Source organism: Aspergillus heteromorphus (assembly GCF_003184545.1).
Source record: "Aspergillus heteromorphus CBS 117.55 chromosome Unknown BO70scaffold_8, whole genome shotgun sequence".
In the NCBI taxonomy this organism is placed as follows: Eukaryota; Fungi; Ascomycota; class Eurotiomycetes; order Eurotiales; family Aspergillaceae; genus Aspergillus; species Aspergillus heteromorphus.
In genome coordinates, this window is record NW_020290413.1 from 451,841 (window position 1) to 466,665 (window position 14,825).

At 52.4% G+C, this 14,825-nt stretch overlaps 4 protein-coding genes across 4 annotated transcripts; 1 reads left to right on the forward strand and 3 right to left on the reverse strand.

Annotated features, from left to right (window-relative positions):
• Positions 1–2: 2 nt before the first annotated feature.
• On the reverse strand, positions 3–4,237 carry BO70DRAFT_288726 (ABC transporter ATP-binding protein; the record flags this gene model as incomplete). The annotated part of the gene is made up of 5 exons (XM_025539288.1): positions 3–904; positions 956–1,078; positions 1,131–3,054; positions 3,112–3,775; positions 3,834–4,237. 5 exons carry the CDS (start codon positions 4,235–4,237, stop codon positions 3–5), a joined length of 4,017 nt encoding a protein of 1,338 aa, XP_025400605.1.
• Positions 4,238–4,451: 214 nt separating this feature from the next.
• On the reverse strand, positions 4,452–5,484 carry BO70DRAFT_360869 (polysaccharide biosynthesis domain-containing protein). The gene is made up of 3 exons (XM_025542898.1): positions 5,121–5,484; positions 5,020–5,056; positions 4,452–4,967 (listed from the first exon to the last, which is right to left on the reverse strand). The coding sequence occupies exons 1-3, from the start codon at positions 5,389–5,391 to the stop codon at positions 4,910–4,912; spliced, it is 366 nt and encodes a 121-aa protein (XP_025400606.1). The 5' UTR covers positions 5,392–5,484; the 3' UTR covers positions 4,452–4,909.
• Positions 5,485–6,087: 603 nt separating this feature from the next.
• Positions 6,088–8,186, reverse strand: BO70DRAFT_220255 (synembryn). The gene is made up of 7 exons (XM_025538718.1): positions 7,931–8,186; positions 7,804–7,878; positions 7,673–7,749; positions 7,464–7,622; positions 7,291–7,410; positions 6,396–7,240; positions 6,088–6,342 (listed from the first exon to the last, which is right to left on the reverse strand). The coding sequence occupies exons 1-7, from the start codon at positions 7,956–7,958 to the stop codon at positions 6,240–6,242; spliced, it is 1,407 nt and encodes a 468-aa protein (XP_025400607.1). The 5' UTR covers positions 7,959–8,186; the 3' UTR covers positions 6,088–6,239.
• Positions 8,187–8,857: 671 nt separating this feature from the next.
• On the forward strand, positions 8,858–14,520 carry BO70DRAFT_378728 (putative telomere length regulator protein (Rif1); the record flags this gene model as incomplete). Its single annotated transcript, XM_025545287.1, has 4 exons — positions 8,858–11,776; positions 12,143–12,784; positions 12,878–13,973; positions 14,021–14,520. The coding sequence occupies 4 exons, from the start codon at positions 8,858–8,860 to the stop codon at positions 14,281–14,283; spliced, it is 4,920 nt and encodes a 1,639-aa protein (XP_025400608.1). The 3' UTR covers positions 14,284–14,520.
• Between the last annotated feature and the right edge of the window lie 305 nt (positions 14,521–14,825).

Below are 14,825 nucleotides of genomic sequence, written 5' to 3' on the forward strand. Positions count from 1 at the left end.
ACTCATGTGCTTGTTTCACCCTCCTCTGGGTCCGGATTGTCTATTAGCGCCCTTAATTTCCCCTCTGGCAGACGCGCAAGCTCCCTGTACGACCCCTCCTCCACCACGCGGCCCTGCTCGAGCACTATAATATTATCTGCAATCTCCATCATATCCCTTGCGTGCGTAATGATAAGAACGGTGAGCCCTCGCCGCGCCGCGGCCAGTCGCTGCACGGTCTGCCGGATGATCGTCGCGTTGCTGGGATCGAGGCTGGAGGTGGCCTCGTCGAGGATCAGGATCTGTGGCTGCCGCACGAGCGCCCGCGCAATTACCAGCCGCTGGGCTTGTCCTCCTGACAGTCCGGCCCCGCCGTCCCCAATCAAGGTGAGATATCCGTCCGGAAGTGATGTAACGAATTCGTCGATCCCGGCCGCCTGGGCTGCGGCCCGCACGCTGGACATGGAGTGCACCGCGGAACCGTCTTCCAGCCCGTAGGTGATGTTGGCGGTGATGGTTCCCGGGAAGATAGATGGCTGTTGTGAGACTATGGTTATCAACGAGCGCAGGGTTGGGGTGTGCACCCGCTGAATATCAATGCCTCGTAGGGAAATGGTCGGCGTTATGCCTCTGGACGACGCAGGTGTCTCGTAGAGACCTAGCAGCAAGGACGCTATGGTCGACTTTCCTGAACCAGACCGTCCAACGATGGCCGTGCATTTGTTCTTCGGGATTCGGAGGAACACGTCTCGCAGGACAAGTGCTTCTGGACGGGAGGGATATCGAAAGTTCAACCGGTTGATTTCCACAGGGGCCGCTTTGGTGATTTGAAGCGTTCCGCGGTGTTCATGAGAAGCGCCGTCTGGGAGATTTGCGAGACGTAGCAGCTGGTTTGCCATTTCTTGCGAAGTACCAATCTGGGGAACTATGAGAACGTCAGTGAGACGAAGAAGGGACGTAGATCGAGACGACTGACTCCATGACAGCACCGTGCCTGCGTATCCGATGCTGAACAACAGTATCGAGAACACAGTCATCAAATTCTGAACTGTGAACTCGAGTGACGACACCAAGACCGCACCATAGTAAAATATCAGTGCTATGCAAATGTTAGTTTCCCGGAGATTCAACACGACGACCATGCCACTTACTACTGACGAAAAGAATCATCGACTCCACAAGCCCAAAGAGCGAGCCGGTGTAAAGCGCCTTTTTCAACCCCAGAGTCATACACTTCGCCGCAGCCTTCATGTGCTTCTTATGAAAGTACGGCTCGAGAGTCAACGTCCGGACGGTGCGGATCTCCGCGAACGTCTCGACGAACACGTCCGACGCCGCCGTTCTGACCCCAATACATCGTCGTTCCCACAGCCCGTTAGTCCGTTCGAATCCTCGAGTGATGGCGTAGATCACAGGACCGCATGCTACTGCAACAAGCGTCAATTTCCAACAAACAACCAAACTCCACAGGATAGCAACCACGGTAACAGTGGTAGCCACGAGAACATAGCCACCGAAACGACCGATCAGGTTCCGCATCTCCTCCGCGCTTTGGTTGAGACATGCGGTGAGTTGGGAAGATTCGTTCCCTGCCTCTTCGAACCATTTGCGAGGTTGGTCGAGGATGCGTTGGAAGCTTTTTTTTCGGAGACAATCCACCCAGGCCTGGCCGCACAGCTCCAAGAGGTAGTGCATGGAAAAGGACACGACCCCATCGCCTATTGAGACGCCTAGTACGGCTAATGCCCATCTTGAAGCGCTAGTCTTTCTGTCATAGAATGTCTCGAGGAGTTCCGATAGGCAGTATGAGAAAATCGGAGTGGCCATTGAGTGACCTAGTGTGCTGAGACACCCTATTACCAGAAGCAGCCGCTGTCTTGGGGTCAGGTTCGGCAATATTGTCAGCATAATCTGTAGCAAGGTCATCCGTTCTTGTGGTTCGAGTTGTGTTGTTTGTCTGGATGGCTGCGAGGTATGCTGGTCTGACTGGACAGCTTTCATCTCAGTGATGGCACCATTCACAGGGATGAAGTTCATACTGGACCGTCGGGAGTGTCCTTTTGTTCCGTTCACTGGAAGATAATTAAGTTCGTACATTTGCATCCCGGAAGAATCAACTGGGTGCGGATGGGCCCTGTTCCATTCCCACTGAGATATAACAGAGGTGCGATTGCTTTGCCGGTTTGTCTGGTTATCAAAGGTCGCAACCGAATCCTCCCCGAACGGCTTGTCCCTGGACCAAAACCCCGAGTCGAGGTAACTTGTTCTCCTGCTCGAGAATCCCGAGGGAATATCGGAACGTCGATGAACAACATCGCTGGCATCAGTCACATCGTGGTTGAAGGCCTGCGAGTGGCGATATGGCGGGTCCGGGATATCTGGAGTGGGGAAAAACTTCGGATTCTGTTCCAATTCATATCTATATCCGGCTTGGACAACCGAGCCTTGGTCCAGGACGTAGGCAAAGTCGTTATCCAGAATCTGGGACAAGTCGTGGGTGATGATGATCGTTGTCTTCCCTCGACGCCACTCGCGAATAGATCTCATTATTTCAACACGATTCGTGCCATCCAGGGCACTGGTGGGCTCGTCCATGATCAGAATTGGTGTATCCCGCAACCGCGCCCGCGCAATCGCCACCCTCTGTCTCTGGCCACCGCTCAGAAAACCGCCTCCGTGACCGACACAGGTGTCTATGCCCCTGGGCAAATCCTCGATCATGCCTTGGAGCATTGCAAGATCGACACATTCCTGAACGTCGGCCTTTCGAACGTGGTCATGATCACGGCTGCCAAACGCGATGTTCATGAAGATAGATTCATTGAAGAGTACACTCCGCTGCTCGATAACGGTGATGTTATTCCGAACCCAGTCGATACTCAACGATTGTATGTTATGGCCGTCAATCAAGATCTCCCCGGACGCCGGTAAATAGAAGCGCGTGAGCAGCTGTCCAAGGGTACTCTTCCCAGACCCGCTTTTGCCAATAACAAAGGTTGTCTCTCCCGCCGGGAAAAAGAAGCTTGTCGAGTCCAAGACAAATCTACTCGGTTGGGATGGATACGCAAAGACCACCTAGAGTAGGAAATCAGTTAGACAACAACACCAACAAACGAATTCCGGCGCACTTACATCGCAGACTTCGATGCCCCCCTCACAGACGTCCGGATATGAAGACCCTCCCATCGCCCCCTGGGCCTCATCATCTGCCCGATCACTCAAAATGTGGACCAGAGCCAGAGATGCAACCGTCCCTTTCGACAACACGGCGACCTGCGGCATGAGGAATTCCATCGACTGCGCAGCCAACAAGCATCCCCAAAAGGTTCTCAGTGTGTTTCCCGCTGAAAGAGTCCCTGCCGTCACCAGAGAGCTGCCGTACCAGAACCCTTGCACGAACATGCCAAACGTCATCAGCCGTAACGCCGAGATTTGAAGGGAAGTAAAAAACGCCTTTCCGAGATACTGCACGGCCGCTCTGTCGATACTAGCCACGAAGTTTCTGTTTTCCGTAGTTTGCCCATTGAAGCATTTCACAGCATCTATCGAAGTCGTCGCATTGCTGACAATCTTAGAAGAATGCAGCAGCTCATCCTTCTGTGCCTCCAATCTCAGGTGCGTCTTCGCGGAAAGAACCGAGATTATAGCGGAAAGGATTGGGATTCCGGCCAGAGTGACGAGGGTGAGTTTCCAGGAGGTGACCAACGCCATGGTCAGCGAGAAGGTCGCTCGAAAGACATACTGCAATCCAAGTCCTAGAGCCAGCGATGTTGCTTTCTGCAGATCATCGATTTGTCTGCATGTCAGGTCAGCGACAGGCGAAGGTCAGATCTATATCTAAGGAAGTCACGAACCCTTGGAGTGAAGACAGGAAGACCCTCGTGCCATCCTGCTGCGTCTCGAACCATTCTTGGTTCTTCCTCAGAAGCCCCCGGAATAGCTTCGTGCGAGCATTTGGGACCTGCAGCTCCCCAAATGTCACGAAGAGCATGTAGTATATACTATTGCACACCCAGGCAGCTGCTCCCACCACGGCCAGCCTGGCGCAATGTTTATTGACCTGTCGTGTGAGATCTTGTTCCGAGATTTTACCACCGCCGAACGATGTGAAAGAGTTGAAGATTTGACCCAGAATTATCGCGAATATGGGAGTCGCGAGGCTGGATAGAATGGCGAAGAATACCCCCCCGGCTAAGGGGACAAGGTGCTTGGTGGTTGTGAAACTGAACAGTGGCAGCCACCCCGATTTCCGGTTCATGGAAAAGAGCGCCATCATGGAATTTTACTGGTAGGCCCAGGTCGAGGATGTCTTGGATGGGCGAATTTGATGGTTCGGCAACAAGTGCGCCAACATCGTGATGATGGTAAAAGGGCGCTGGAAGAGAACAAGAGAGAGAGAGAGAGATAGAAGAAGGATAAGCAGGCGAGAAACACACAAGCCAAGCGACAGAACAATCGTAACAAAGAGATATGCGACATTTCATTTGATCTTAGCTGGCCTATTCCCCGATCCTTTCCAGATGCGGGCATATTAGAGGGGGCAGAGATCAATGGACCGGCGTTGCCATTGTTCTCCCGCGGCTTCACCAGAGGGAGGGTCAACCACATGTCTTTCTATTCATCACTGCATTCCAACTGCACGAATTCCGCCCACTGTATGTACATGGTATTCCGATCCCGAGGGAAATATTCTAGAGTGCGTGTTGGGAGGACCACACTCTTTCACAGGGCTATATAGGCGATGCCGGAACCACCCAGTTGAGATCCATGGGACAAGATGCTAAAGGTCTGCCGTCTAGACCCGTGGGCTCGAGTCATCGCAAAGTCGTTGGGACAATAGCAATGCAAGGATGGTCGGACCCGGACAAATCATTGCCGCCAGTCATCGTTCCTGCGTAGCCCGGAGAAGGGGAAAGCTGCTGCCACGCGCTTAAGAGCTGGCCTTCTGCGCCTTTTCATAAACCCAGTCGTTCAAGCCGGCACGGTTTCTTATCGAAACGTCAGCGAATGATTGTCTGTTGGATCTAGTGAAGGGCTTACCTGGCGATCTCGACGGCGTAGAATTGCATACGCATAGCTGTACTACCGTTAGCCGGTCACCCAACCGCGCACCACCGCATCCTCTAACAACTGAAACTCACCGAAGATTGTAGTCTCCTGGTCGTATTCGAACTTGGGGTTGGAGCGCAGCATGGTTCCGAAGTTGAAGTCGTGGACGGTCTTCTCGAACTGGTTCATCCAGTTACGCCACTTCTCCTTGCCCTCCTTGCTCTTCATCTGGTCCTCGTCGATCGTCGCGGCCGGATCGAAGTCCGGGAATTCCTTCTGGAAAGACTCCAGGATCTCGTCGTCCATCCTCGTCAGGCGCAGCTTCGAGCCCGGAACCTTCTCCAGGATCGACCAGTATGTCATCAAGTGTTCCACGGCTGTGAAATCGTGAGCGGGGGAAAATCATGCGAGTCTTCGGATATCGGACGAACCCTTAACAGCGAACTGCTTCTCCATCTACACTGGGTGTCAGCTTTCGCACTTCGCGACATTCGAGGGGAGGGGCTAGGCGCAAGAGCGACATACATCGTCGAGGTTCTCCGCCTCCTCGGGGTTGAATGGCTTGGACATTTTGGCGTATGTGTCGGTGTCTGACTACCGGGAAGGAATGGTGTAGTATGATGACAAGAATTCAGGAATGGATGGTCTATTGGGTCGTTGGAGGGAGATCGAAAGAGTTCACAGTTGCCCCGCGACTGACTGGCTGGTCTTTTTTTTGCCGCGGGCGGAGATTTTTGCGCCGCCTTCAACCCCGCCGCTCGATCGGGCCGTACGTCATCAACAACGCCCAATTTGACTATCTGCACAGAGTCGCTACGCCCCTAATCTTGAGGATTACAAACAAACCACTATCGGGGCCTCTGATTACAGATCCTGTGGAGACCCAGTTTCCTCTCACAAACCAATAACTCCTCCGTACTGCCTGTTTGCTCACTGTGAGAGCTGCCACCGCCATCCACCGCTTATTAATAGAATGGAAGATGCTAGATCGCGCAGGATGATAGGAGGAATAGGGGGAGATGCTTGGAGGATAATGCTTAAAATTGCCTCGGTAGTGCTCTTCCAACTTGAGCGTCCTCAGCTAGATTGCAGAAAAATGTACATAGATGAGGCAGTTGACCAAAGGCCTGAGGACGCACATTGCCTGCCCATGTTAGAAAGCCATGTTAGATTATGATACAGGGAAAATAAGACTGCTGAAGCCTATCAGCTCAGTCACTATCATTATCGGAGTCGGGCAACTCTTCAAATCTTCCTTCATGGAATGCTTTTGTGACGGGGTTCTCGACCGAGAGAACACCGTTCGCTCGAGCACTGGATATAGAAATTAGTAGCCGAACGTTCAAAAGACCGGGGACGAGACAAACCGTTCAAAGAGCACAAACAATCTCTCCGCTTCTCTTTCCTTCTCCTCTCGTGTCATAGGGGGGCCCTCGTCCTTCGGTTCCGCAGTCCACTTCTGGCCAGTAATCGGGTTGATTTCGGAGTCGGTCCCATTCGGGTTGGTTGCAAATGCCTCGCCTGCGGTCTGGGGAATCTCTATTCCACGAGAGGCCAACAGACCTGCGGCAAATCCATAGCCAATGTTTTTGGTCAGGTTTTCGGCGTTCTTCCCGGAAAGCACAAACATAAGCTCGGAGATGGCAACCTTCAGGTTGGGATAGGGTGTAGTCGAGAGATTCAAGAGCTTGGATGAAAGCGTGTCAGACTGCCCAATCGGACGACTTCTGTCGCTGTCCTCCGGCAAGAGAAGCCATTGCATGTATTTACGGGGACCCTCCGGTGCCATCTCATGGATGGTGACAAGCGAGTGGAAGAGGGGTATAGACTTGGTTTCAAGCTCGAGAGGGCCGTATGCCGATACAGCTTGGTCCAAGATATTGATCAATTTGTCCACGTTGCAGTTCTGATTGAAAGTCGGGAAAAGGGGGCTACTCTCGAAAACTTTGCCCTTCTTGTTTTCCAGATCGAGAGTAGACAGGGCGTTGAGAAGATAGCTGAGCAGGCCTTCCAGAGGCTTTGCAGGAATGTCGATGCGGCTGATGATTTTTAAGATGTTGGGAATGGAACAAGAAAATGTCGCAGACAGATCAGGATAGACCTTTGCGACGTTGAAAATGAGCTTTAGCGTATCGGTGAGCGCCAATTCATCCATCTGTGATAGAGACTTCTTGCCAGACTTGGGGAATTGTTTGGCATGTCGGACGATTTGCTATGTACCCAGTCAGCAAATGACAATACTGTAGACAGATGTTGACTCACGTAGTTGACATTGTCACCCAGGGAGTGGTGTTTGATCAGTGTCTCGAAGTCCATAGTAGTGTCGTATGTAGACAAAAACAGGATTCGGCTGATAACCATCTCATCCTCCGAGGAGTCACACTTGCTAAGGTCAGTTTCCGACCCAGGCTGGCCCTTTGAGATGGCATCCATACCTTCAGCCTTTCTGCCAATTTACCTCCGTAGCCAGTATCCACGAAAAGCTGGCGCATCGATGGATCTAACAGAAGAGCGTTTGCGACACAGCGCAGCGCGGCCCGACGCACATCCGCAGTGTCTGCATCCGCGCCATATTTCGCCAGCATTTCCATTCCCTATAGACATGTTAGATCGCAGCTATTTGAGGTGCAATGACAGCACTCACCTCTTTCGAATAGATGGGCCCGGCATTGTCAGGGTTTGTTCCATGTTGCCTCAGCTCCAGAAGTGTTTGGACCCGTTCTATGCAGGTAAGTGAGGTCAGATAGATACTTGGTGTAGCCCACAATAACTTACCCTGTGAATTCAGGGACTTGTCATTGAGATCTGTCCTGAGAGTACCCATCAACTGGGTGACTCGCTGCAGTTTGTCTAGTATGCCGTTAGATGGAACTAAGCCGGGATGCTATTGGTTTCCGCATACCTGCGCCCTGGAGCGGTCGGAACTCCATGGTTAAGTTTGAATGAACGCAGCCCTTAAGCAAGTGTCAGCCTGCAGCGATAGTCTTATTGGATTCAATGTACCCTTATTGGTTAGCTTGGTGAGTCCCACTTGGAATGATCCCGTAAAAGTTTGGAACAATAAGAAGCAGATGTCAGGGGGGAATAGATTGGAGACAACGATTAAGGATAAAAGCTAAGTGGGGAAAACGATGGTCCAGAAGTGGTGATTTCGGAGGTCATATGCAATGGGTATGGCCAGGGGCAAACGAACGGACTGATGAATAAAGGCGCAATAAAGCACAACCCCACCAGCTCACGGCTAATACTAAGCCGGGGGGATAATCACGGAGAAGAAGGCAGCGGAGATGAAGTTGCTAAGGCGGAGAGAAGCTCAAGGACCGTGAATAGGCTGCGATAAGTGATGGACCCCTGTTGCTGAGGATCGAGGAACCGTTCCGATAGTAATGATTTGGGGGGGAATCCGTCGCGGCTGCTGGCTGCCTGAGTGCCTGGATGACGGATGCCTTTGTGCCTTTGTGCCTAAGCCTTACTGCTCCCCCGACTCCTTACCATCTCACCGCCTACGGAGTACCGCCCTAGTACTGCTGGCTGGCTCATTGCCTCAGGCATAAAACGCGGCGCTGCCACTTAACGCGTGCCTTGCCTCAGCCACAGGCGCGTCGTCTTTTTAAGTTGCGTGGCTTGGCGCGGTCTCCGGAGGATCGAGCAAATGCCCGTACGGCACCGCTGTCCTGCTTCATCCAGGGCTTCCCATTCTTGCTCCTGCTTGTCAACGGCCGTGATCTGGGTTATGGACAGCGCACTTTCTAGCTAGGCTGTATCGCGATGTTCCTGTCCCCTCTTCCGCTTTCATCCCGGTATCTTTTATCGTCCGATCTTTTGAAATATGGTGGAGGTTCTCGGTCCTCTGTCTGCTCGTCCGCCTACTCCACCTAGGACGTCTCGTATACTGGAAAAGGAACGACCTGAAGATTCTCCGGTTGTGGTGCACACGCCTCGCGACTCTCCTTTCTCCGTTAATGGGTCCACCGGTGCGCCCTCGAGTCGACAATCTAAGCGCGTCAATTTCTCACCATGGACGAAATACATCAAGCCTCCTTCCTTCGCCAATTCCGCCGCAAAGTCCAAGCTGGACCTTAAGTCGCTGCCCCCCTCGAACGAATGCAAGCCCGCGAAGTCGATCCTCAAGCCAACCGCCCCCTACGCTCCTGTCGATGCGCCGTCTACTGGGCCTCACACTCCCGATTCCTTCGCCATGCTTCTTGAGTCGATATTGCAACAACTAGCCGGGGAGGCCATTAGCTCAAGGCTTGACGCCTATATGCAGTTTTTTGGGGCATTGAGGGCATACGAGGATCTTCCTGGGGAACAAGAGATTGTGGCGAGGCTTGGTTTGATCACTCAGTTCATCCATCGGGATGTCAGCGGTGATCTTACCACCGGCGGACCTTTGCATACCAACCTCGTCATTCAGGCCCTCAAGTTGGCTGTCGCGCTGGTCTGGCATAACGAGGTCGCCGTGCGACTACCCGACGACTTTAAAATATTTCTTGTCGATCATTCTATCAACTGTCTTCAAGATGCGAAAATGCCCAAGTCCGTCGTTACCCACTACTTGTCAGTCTTGTCGACCCAAAATTTCCACTCGAAGATTATGACAAATGCGAGAGTATTACGCATCTTGACCGTGCTTCACGAACTAACCAACCGAGTCACCGGGAGTGCGATTGTGTCCCAGCGGCTAAGTATCTATTCGCGCGTTCTCAGCCAGTCCAAGTCGGTATTCGTCTCAAACGCCATGTTATGGATGGACCATCTTATTACTGGCTTGCTCCACCATGTCAAAGACATTAGGATAAAGGCTATCTCTGTCGGCTTTCAGACCTCGATAACGTGCGGACCGAACCCAACATTGTCAAAGTCTGTCCGGGAGATATTTGGCAGACCTCTCGACGGTGGAAGGAAGCTGGTAACCGAGATATGTGAGCGAATGACGCGCATGATGGCAAATACGGACTGTGGAATCCATGTGCCTCAAATCTGGAGCGTGATCATTCTGCTCCTGAGAAACAAAAAGTTCGACATCGGTCAATGGGAGCATTTCAAGGAATGGGTTCTTGTGCTGCAAAGATGCTTCAACTGCAGCGATTCCTCAATCAAGGCACAGGCTATTGTCGGGTGGAATCGATTTGTTCTTGTCATAGGCCCCAGCGATACGACAAGCCCTTCTTTATTGAGAATGTTGAGCAAACCCATCATATCACAGTTCGACCGGAAGAAGCAGGACAAGCAGCCCAGTCAACTGGCATTGTGCAGCTATTACAATCTTCTTTATTACGCATTCCGTCCATCGGCGTCTTTCCAACATCTTGATGTTGTCTGGGAAGAATACATCGCTTCTCCCGCCTCAAGCATATTCTCATTGGTGCCCAACCTCAGCGACAGGCTTGCTCACGTGCTTTCCAATATGCTTTGGACCCCCCAGGCAAGAATCTGGGTCGAAAACAAGGTCAATGAGAGCAACAAACTGGACCCGGAAGAGTTACCGTCGATTGATAGCAAGTGGATACGGTCGAGGATCACGTCAGTCCTGGGTGTTTTCGAAGAGATCTTCAAGTCATCTGTCTGGGCTCCTGATATTGAGCAGTCGCACATTGCTGCAGCATGGCTGAGCCTTTCCAGGGCTTTGTCATATGCTTCGAGCAAAGAAATCACCCCAACGCCAGAGTCTATGCAAGCCGTGGCCCACGTACTTGGGCTTCTCCAGCGCCTATGGAATGCAGGACCGTCTTCGCTCAATGCTGCCGTGGAGAACGATTCTCTGGCCGTCTTTCATGAACGGTTCCGCTTTCTATCTACCACCGTGATATATTCTCTCGGCAGTGCCCGCTTTACTGAGAAGCTCCTCCTAAAGACGGCGGATGAGACTTTCCAGGCTGCTACAACACCTACACACCGACATCCAAGAGCAAATACCACCCTTGACAGCCCTATCCTACATTTCCTCCGGTTTATCAGTGAGCCTAGCAGTTCAGGGCCGACCCCATCCTACTTGCGTCTAGTCAACGGTGTTCTTGAAGCAACATGCAACGACAAACTGTCAAGAAGCTCGCGCCTTGAACTTCTTCGACAATGCTCCGAAGCCCAGCCGTACGACATGGCTTCCCATATCGACAATGGTAGTTTGGCGGAAGCTGTATGGACGTCCACGGCACAGCTATCTGCAGCCTCTCTAGCCTCATTTCCTATGGAAACAGCTCGTGAGCGCGATGGCTCAGTTTCTCGTGATTATGAGAACATCGTCAAAATCCTGTCCGCAGGCTTGAAGTTTGCCGATGTTTTCCAGGTGTGGAGTCAACTTGTTGATTCGCTAATCCGCGTTGTGAGAACCGAAAAGAGCGACCAAGCAATTGCAGCAATGGCTGTGGAGCCTCTTGCTGAGGCTATCATAACCCATGGTGCACGAAATACTTGCCCCCCATCAGCGTCGCTTCTGAAGCACTCCCTCTCGATTTCTTACTGCCATGAGTCTGGCCTAGGGAACAGTCAGGAACTGTTCTTCCCTCAAAAATTGGTGGCATTGGTGAATAAAACACTTCTGGGGTCCTATGAGAGCTTTGACCCCTTGGAAACAAGCGGCATTGCGGATTTTATTGAATGCCTGACGTCTCTTCTGGGCTCGGGTGTCACGACTTTCCGAACCACAGTTCTTGCCCACATTCAACAACCCCTTACTAGCTATCTCAGGGACGGAGCACGCAAACTAAACGTTGAGAGCGGCGTGGAAAGTAGAATCCTTACTGCTGTAAGTGTGCCACGCAAGGGGCTTCGGATATGTTCTAACCCAAGATCAGTGCCGTGCGCTGTCGTCAGCTGTCTTGAGCATTTTACAAGCATCTTCTCCACATGACTCTTTGTGTTTGCAAAGGTTCGAGCCTGTCATCTGTGCTGGTCTTGAATCTTCCCACGGTTCTGTGACGAGGAGATTTCTTGACTTCTGGAATTCTACGTTTGGGCTGCAAGAATCCTTGCCCTGCCCTGAGACGGTATCTCGTGCGCTGCATAGCCTAGAAGCTCAGATCAAACTTCAGCAACCGAGTACACTCGTGCAAACCGCGCAGGTAGGTTCTTTAAAACATGATTTTCTGGCTATAATACTAAGGCATTACAGTCTGAGGCACAATCTGGTCCCCTTGACGCACAGGCGGCGAAGAGCGTCCCCATCGATATGTCGGTCAAGTCTCGCATCGCTTTCATTCTGGATAACCCGGAAGATCCAACCCTGCGCTCGTCGCCTGTCACTGGAGGGTCTGAAAATATGTCCATGTGTCTGGACAAGCAAATAGAACCCCATCCACTTCCAAAACTTGAACCTGTGGATGAGTCCGTTCATACTACTGACATGGCTCTCCCCACGGGGCCGGGAGACCCGAGAAAACGCAGCGAGATGTTCTCGCTCTTTGAGAGCCTCCATTCATCGTCACCGCCGACGAATACCCCGAGAGACATCGGCTTCATGACGCCCCCACACTTACGTGATCTGCGCAACCCAACTGCCAACTCTGCCACCCCCCAAACACCCACCCTACCCCCTGTACTTGCCGACAATGAGTATGGATTTCTAGGGTCGTCTCCTACGCCAGGAACACGAGGCAGATCGCAGCTGAGCGAGTCTGAAATCACACAATCGCTGTCTCCCCCGCCAGCAGACAGCCCCCCCATGGAAAACGAGCTTCTATCCTCCCCCCCAAAGCTCAAACCGCTCAGCCCGGAGGCTCACAGTAGCATTGGAACTCCCACCACGCCTGGCTCAGTAAGTACGCCTGCGAGCAAGAAGAAAAAGTCGAAGAGACGGTCTAGGCGCTCTTCTAAGGCGAAGAAAGCGTCGAGCTCCCAGTCTAAACAGCCTAATCCAGCTGGAGAGCAATCTACGATTGGAGCAGAAGAGCCCGTTACAAAGCGCCTACGTTCATCTACAAATAAAGTGCCGGAGGATGAAGAGCCTCCTACGAATGAGCGGCCGGCGGAATCACCGGATAATGCTCCTCAAGATTCTGGCCATTCCCCTGAGAAGACCGCCGACTTGGGATCCGCCGAAGAAATCGCATCCACCCCCACACCGAAGCGCAACCAGATCTCGGATGAGCCAAGTAAAGACAAGGAAACGTCACAGGTTGAAGGCTCTGACTTGATTGCGGACGAATCCAGTGACGACATGGAGACCCAAGTCGCGTCTCAGCTAGAGCAAGATCTGGAGCTTGCTGTAGACTTGGACGAAACACCAAAAGCTACAAATGATGCTGCGAACGACGCAGCGAACCCTTCGGAACAGGCCCCGGCGACAAAAAAGAGGAAACGGGAAACGGAAGAGGTTACACCTTCAGGCAAAGACAACGAACGCCGCCGCTCTCAAAGACTCACCAAGACACCTTCGGCTGCAGACGTTGAAGGCAGCCGTGCGACTCGCTCCAAGGGACCGCTGACTGCATCGCAAGCTGTGGAATTATCACCAATCGAGTCAGCGCCGAAACGACGGAAGCATGACTCAAAGAGTGATGCAACCGATACTGCCCAGATCACCGATCAACCGTCTGGTCATGACAGCGGCAAGGGCAAGGTCTCGGATAGTCAAGAGGGTTCTCAGAAGCGCCGGTCTTCTCGTCTTAGTGGCCAGGCAGCACCCGCCATCCCTGAGGACGTTCCGCCGCTTCCCAAGAGGTCGCCTCGACCCAATCGCCCACGCAAGCAGGACAAAGCCAAGGACAAGGACAGTATAGAGGAGGAGCCCCAATCCACAACGGAAGGGACAGGAGCTGAATCCAAAAAGCTGCCCACGGACGATGTGCCTGACCACAGTGTCGACAATGAGGAGCAAGCCGAGGCCACCGCCGAAAGCAAGGAGACTTTGGAGGAGTCGGAGATCCCAAGCTCATTGCAACCCGTATCCGACACCCCGGTCGACACCCAAATGAGCGAACCTGTACCTGAAATCGAACCATCGGGTACCGGCGACATCCAGATGACGGACGTATTTGCCGTACCTAAACAGTCACCTTCCAAGAAGTCCCGACGATCCAAGTCTCGGAGTCCAGAGAAGAAGAAAAAGAAGACACGGGGAGTGTCCATCGCCACGCAAACCGACACGCCCCCGAGCCGGCCAACCCCCAGGCCGACATTGCGACCTCCCTTCGCAAAGTGTTGGACGTCGCCAAGCTGGCCAAGTTGGACCGGGGCTCGCTCAAAGAAATTGACGATTTATTATTTGATATCAAGCTGGAAACGCACGAGGCATTGAGGAGAAACACGGGTTGAATTGGTTTTGCATAGCGATGGCGTTTCAAAGTCTTGTCTATATCCTATTTCTTAGACTTTATACTCTTTTTTTTGTGTGTGTGTTTCTTGCCTCTTGATGGGTTTTGTCTTTTGACTTTTGATCATGTCCCATCCAAAAGAAGTTTGTCTCTCTCTCTCTCTCTCTCTCTCTCTCTCTCTCTCTCTCTCTCTCTCTCTCTCTCTCTGGCTTTCTTTCGGTCCATTTCTTTACATACATACATAGGTACATGCAAGGTGGGTGGGTGGATGGATGGAAGGGGCTGTATGGCATTGATGCTTATCAAACTACTACGTATCTGTCACACGAGCTATTCCTACATCAGTACAAATTCGATCAAATATAGTAAGTAGTATCTAAGTCATCCCACAGCGGAATCTCGGCACCCCCCCTTATCTCCGTCGTACAGCGCAGTCATCCTCCCGGGACTCCAATGCCGACTTCCCCTTCCACTTCCCCATCCCCTCCATCTCCTCCATCCAGCAACCTCGCCTTACTCTCCTTCTCCGCCGCCAATCTCGCA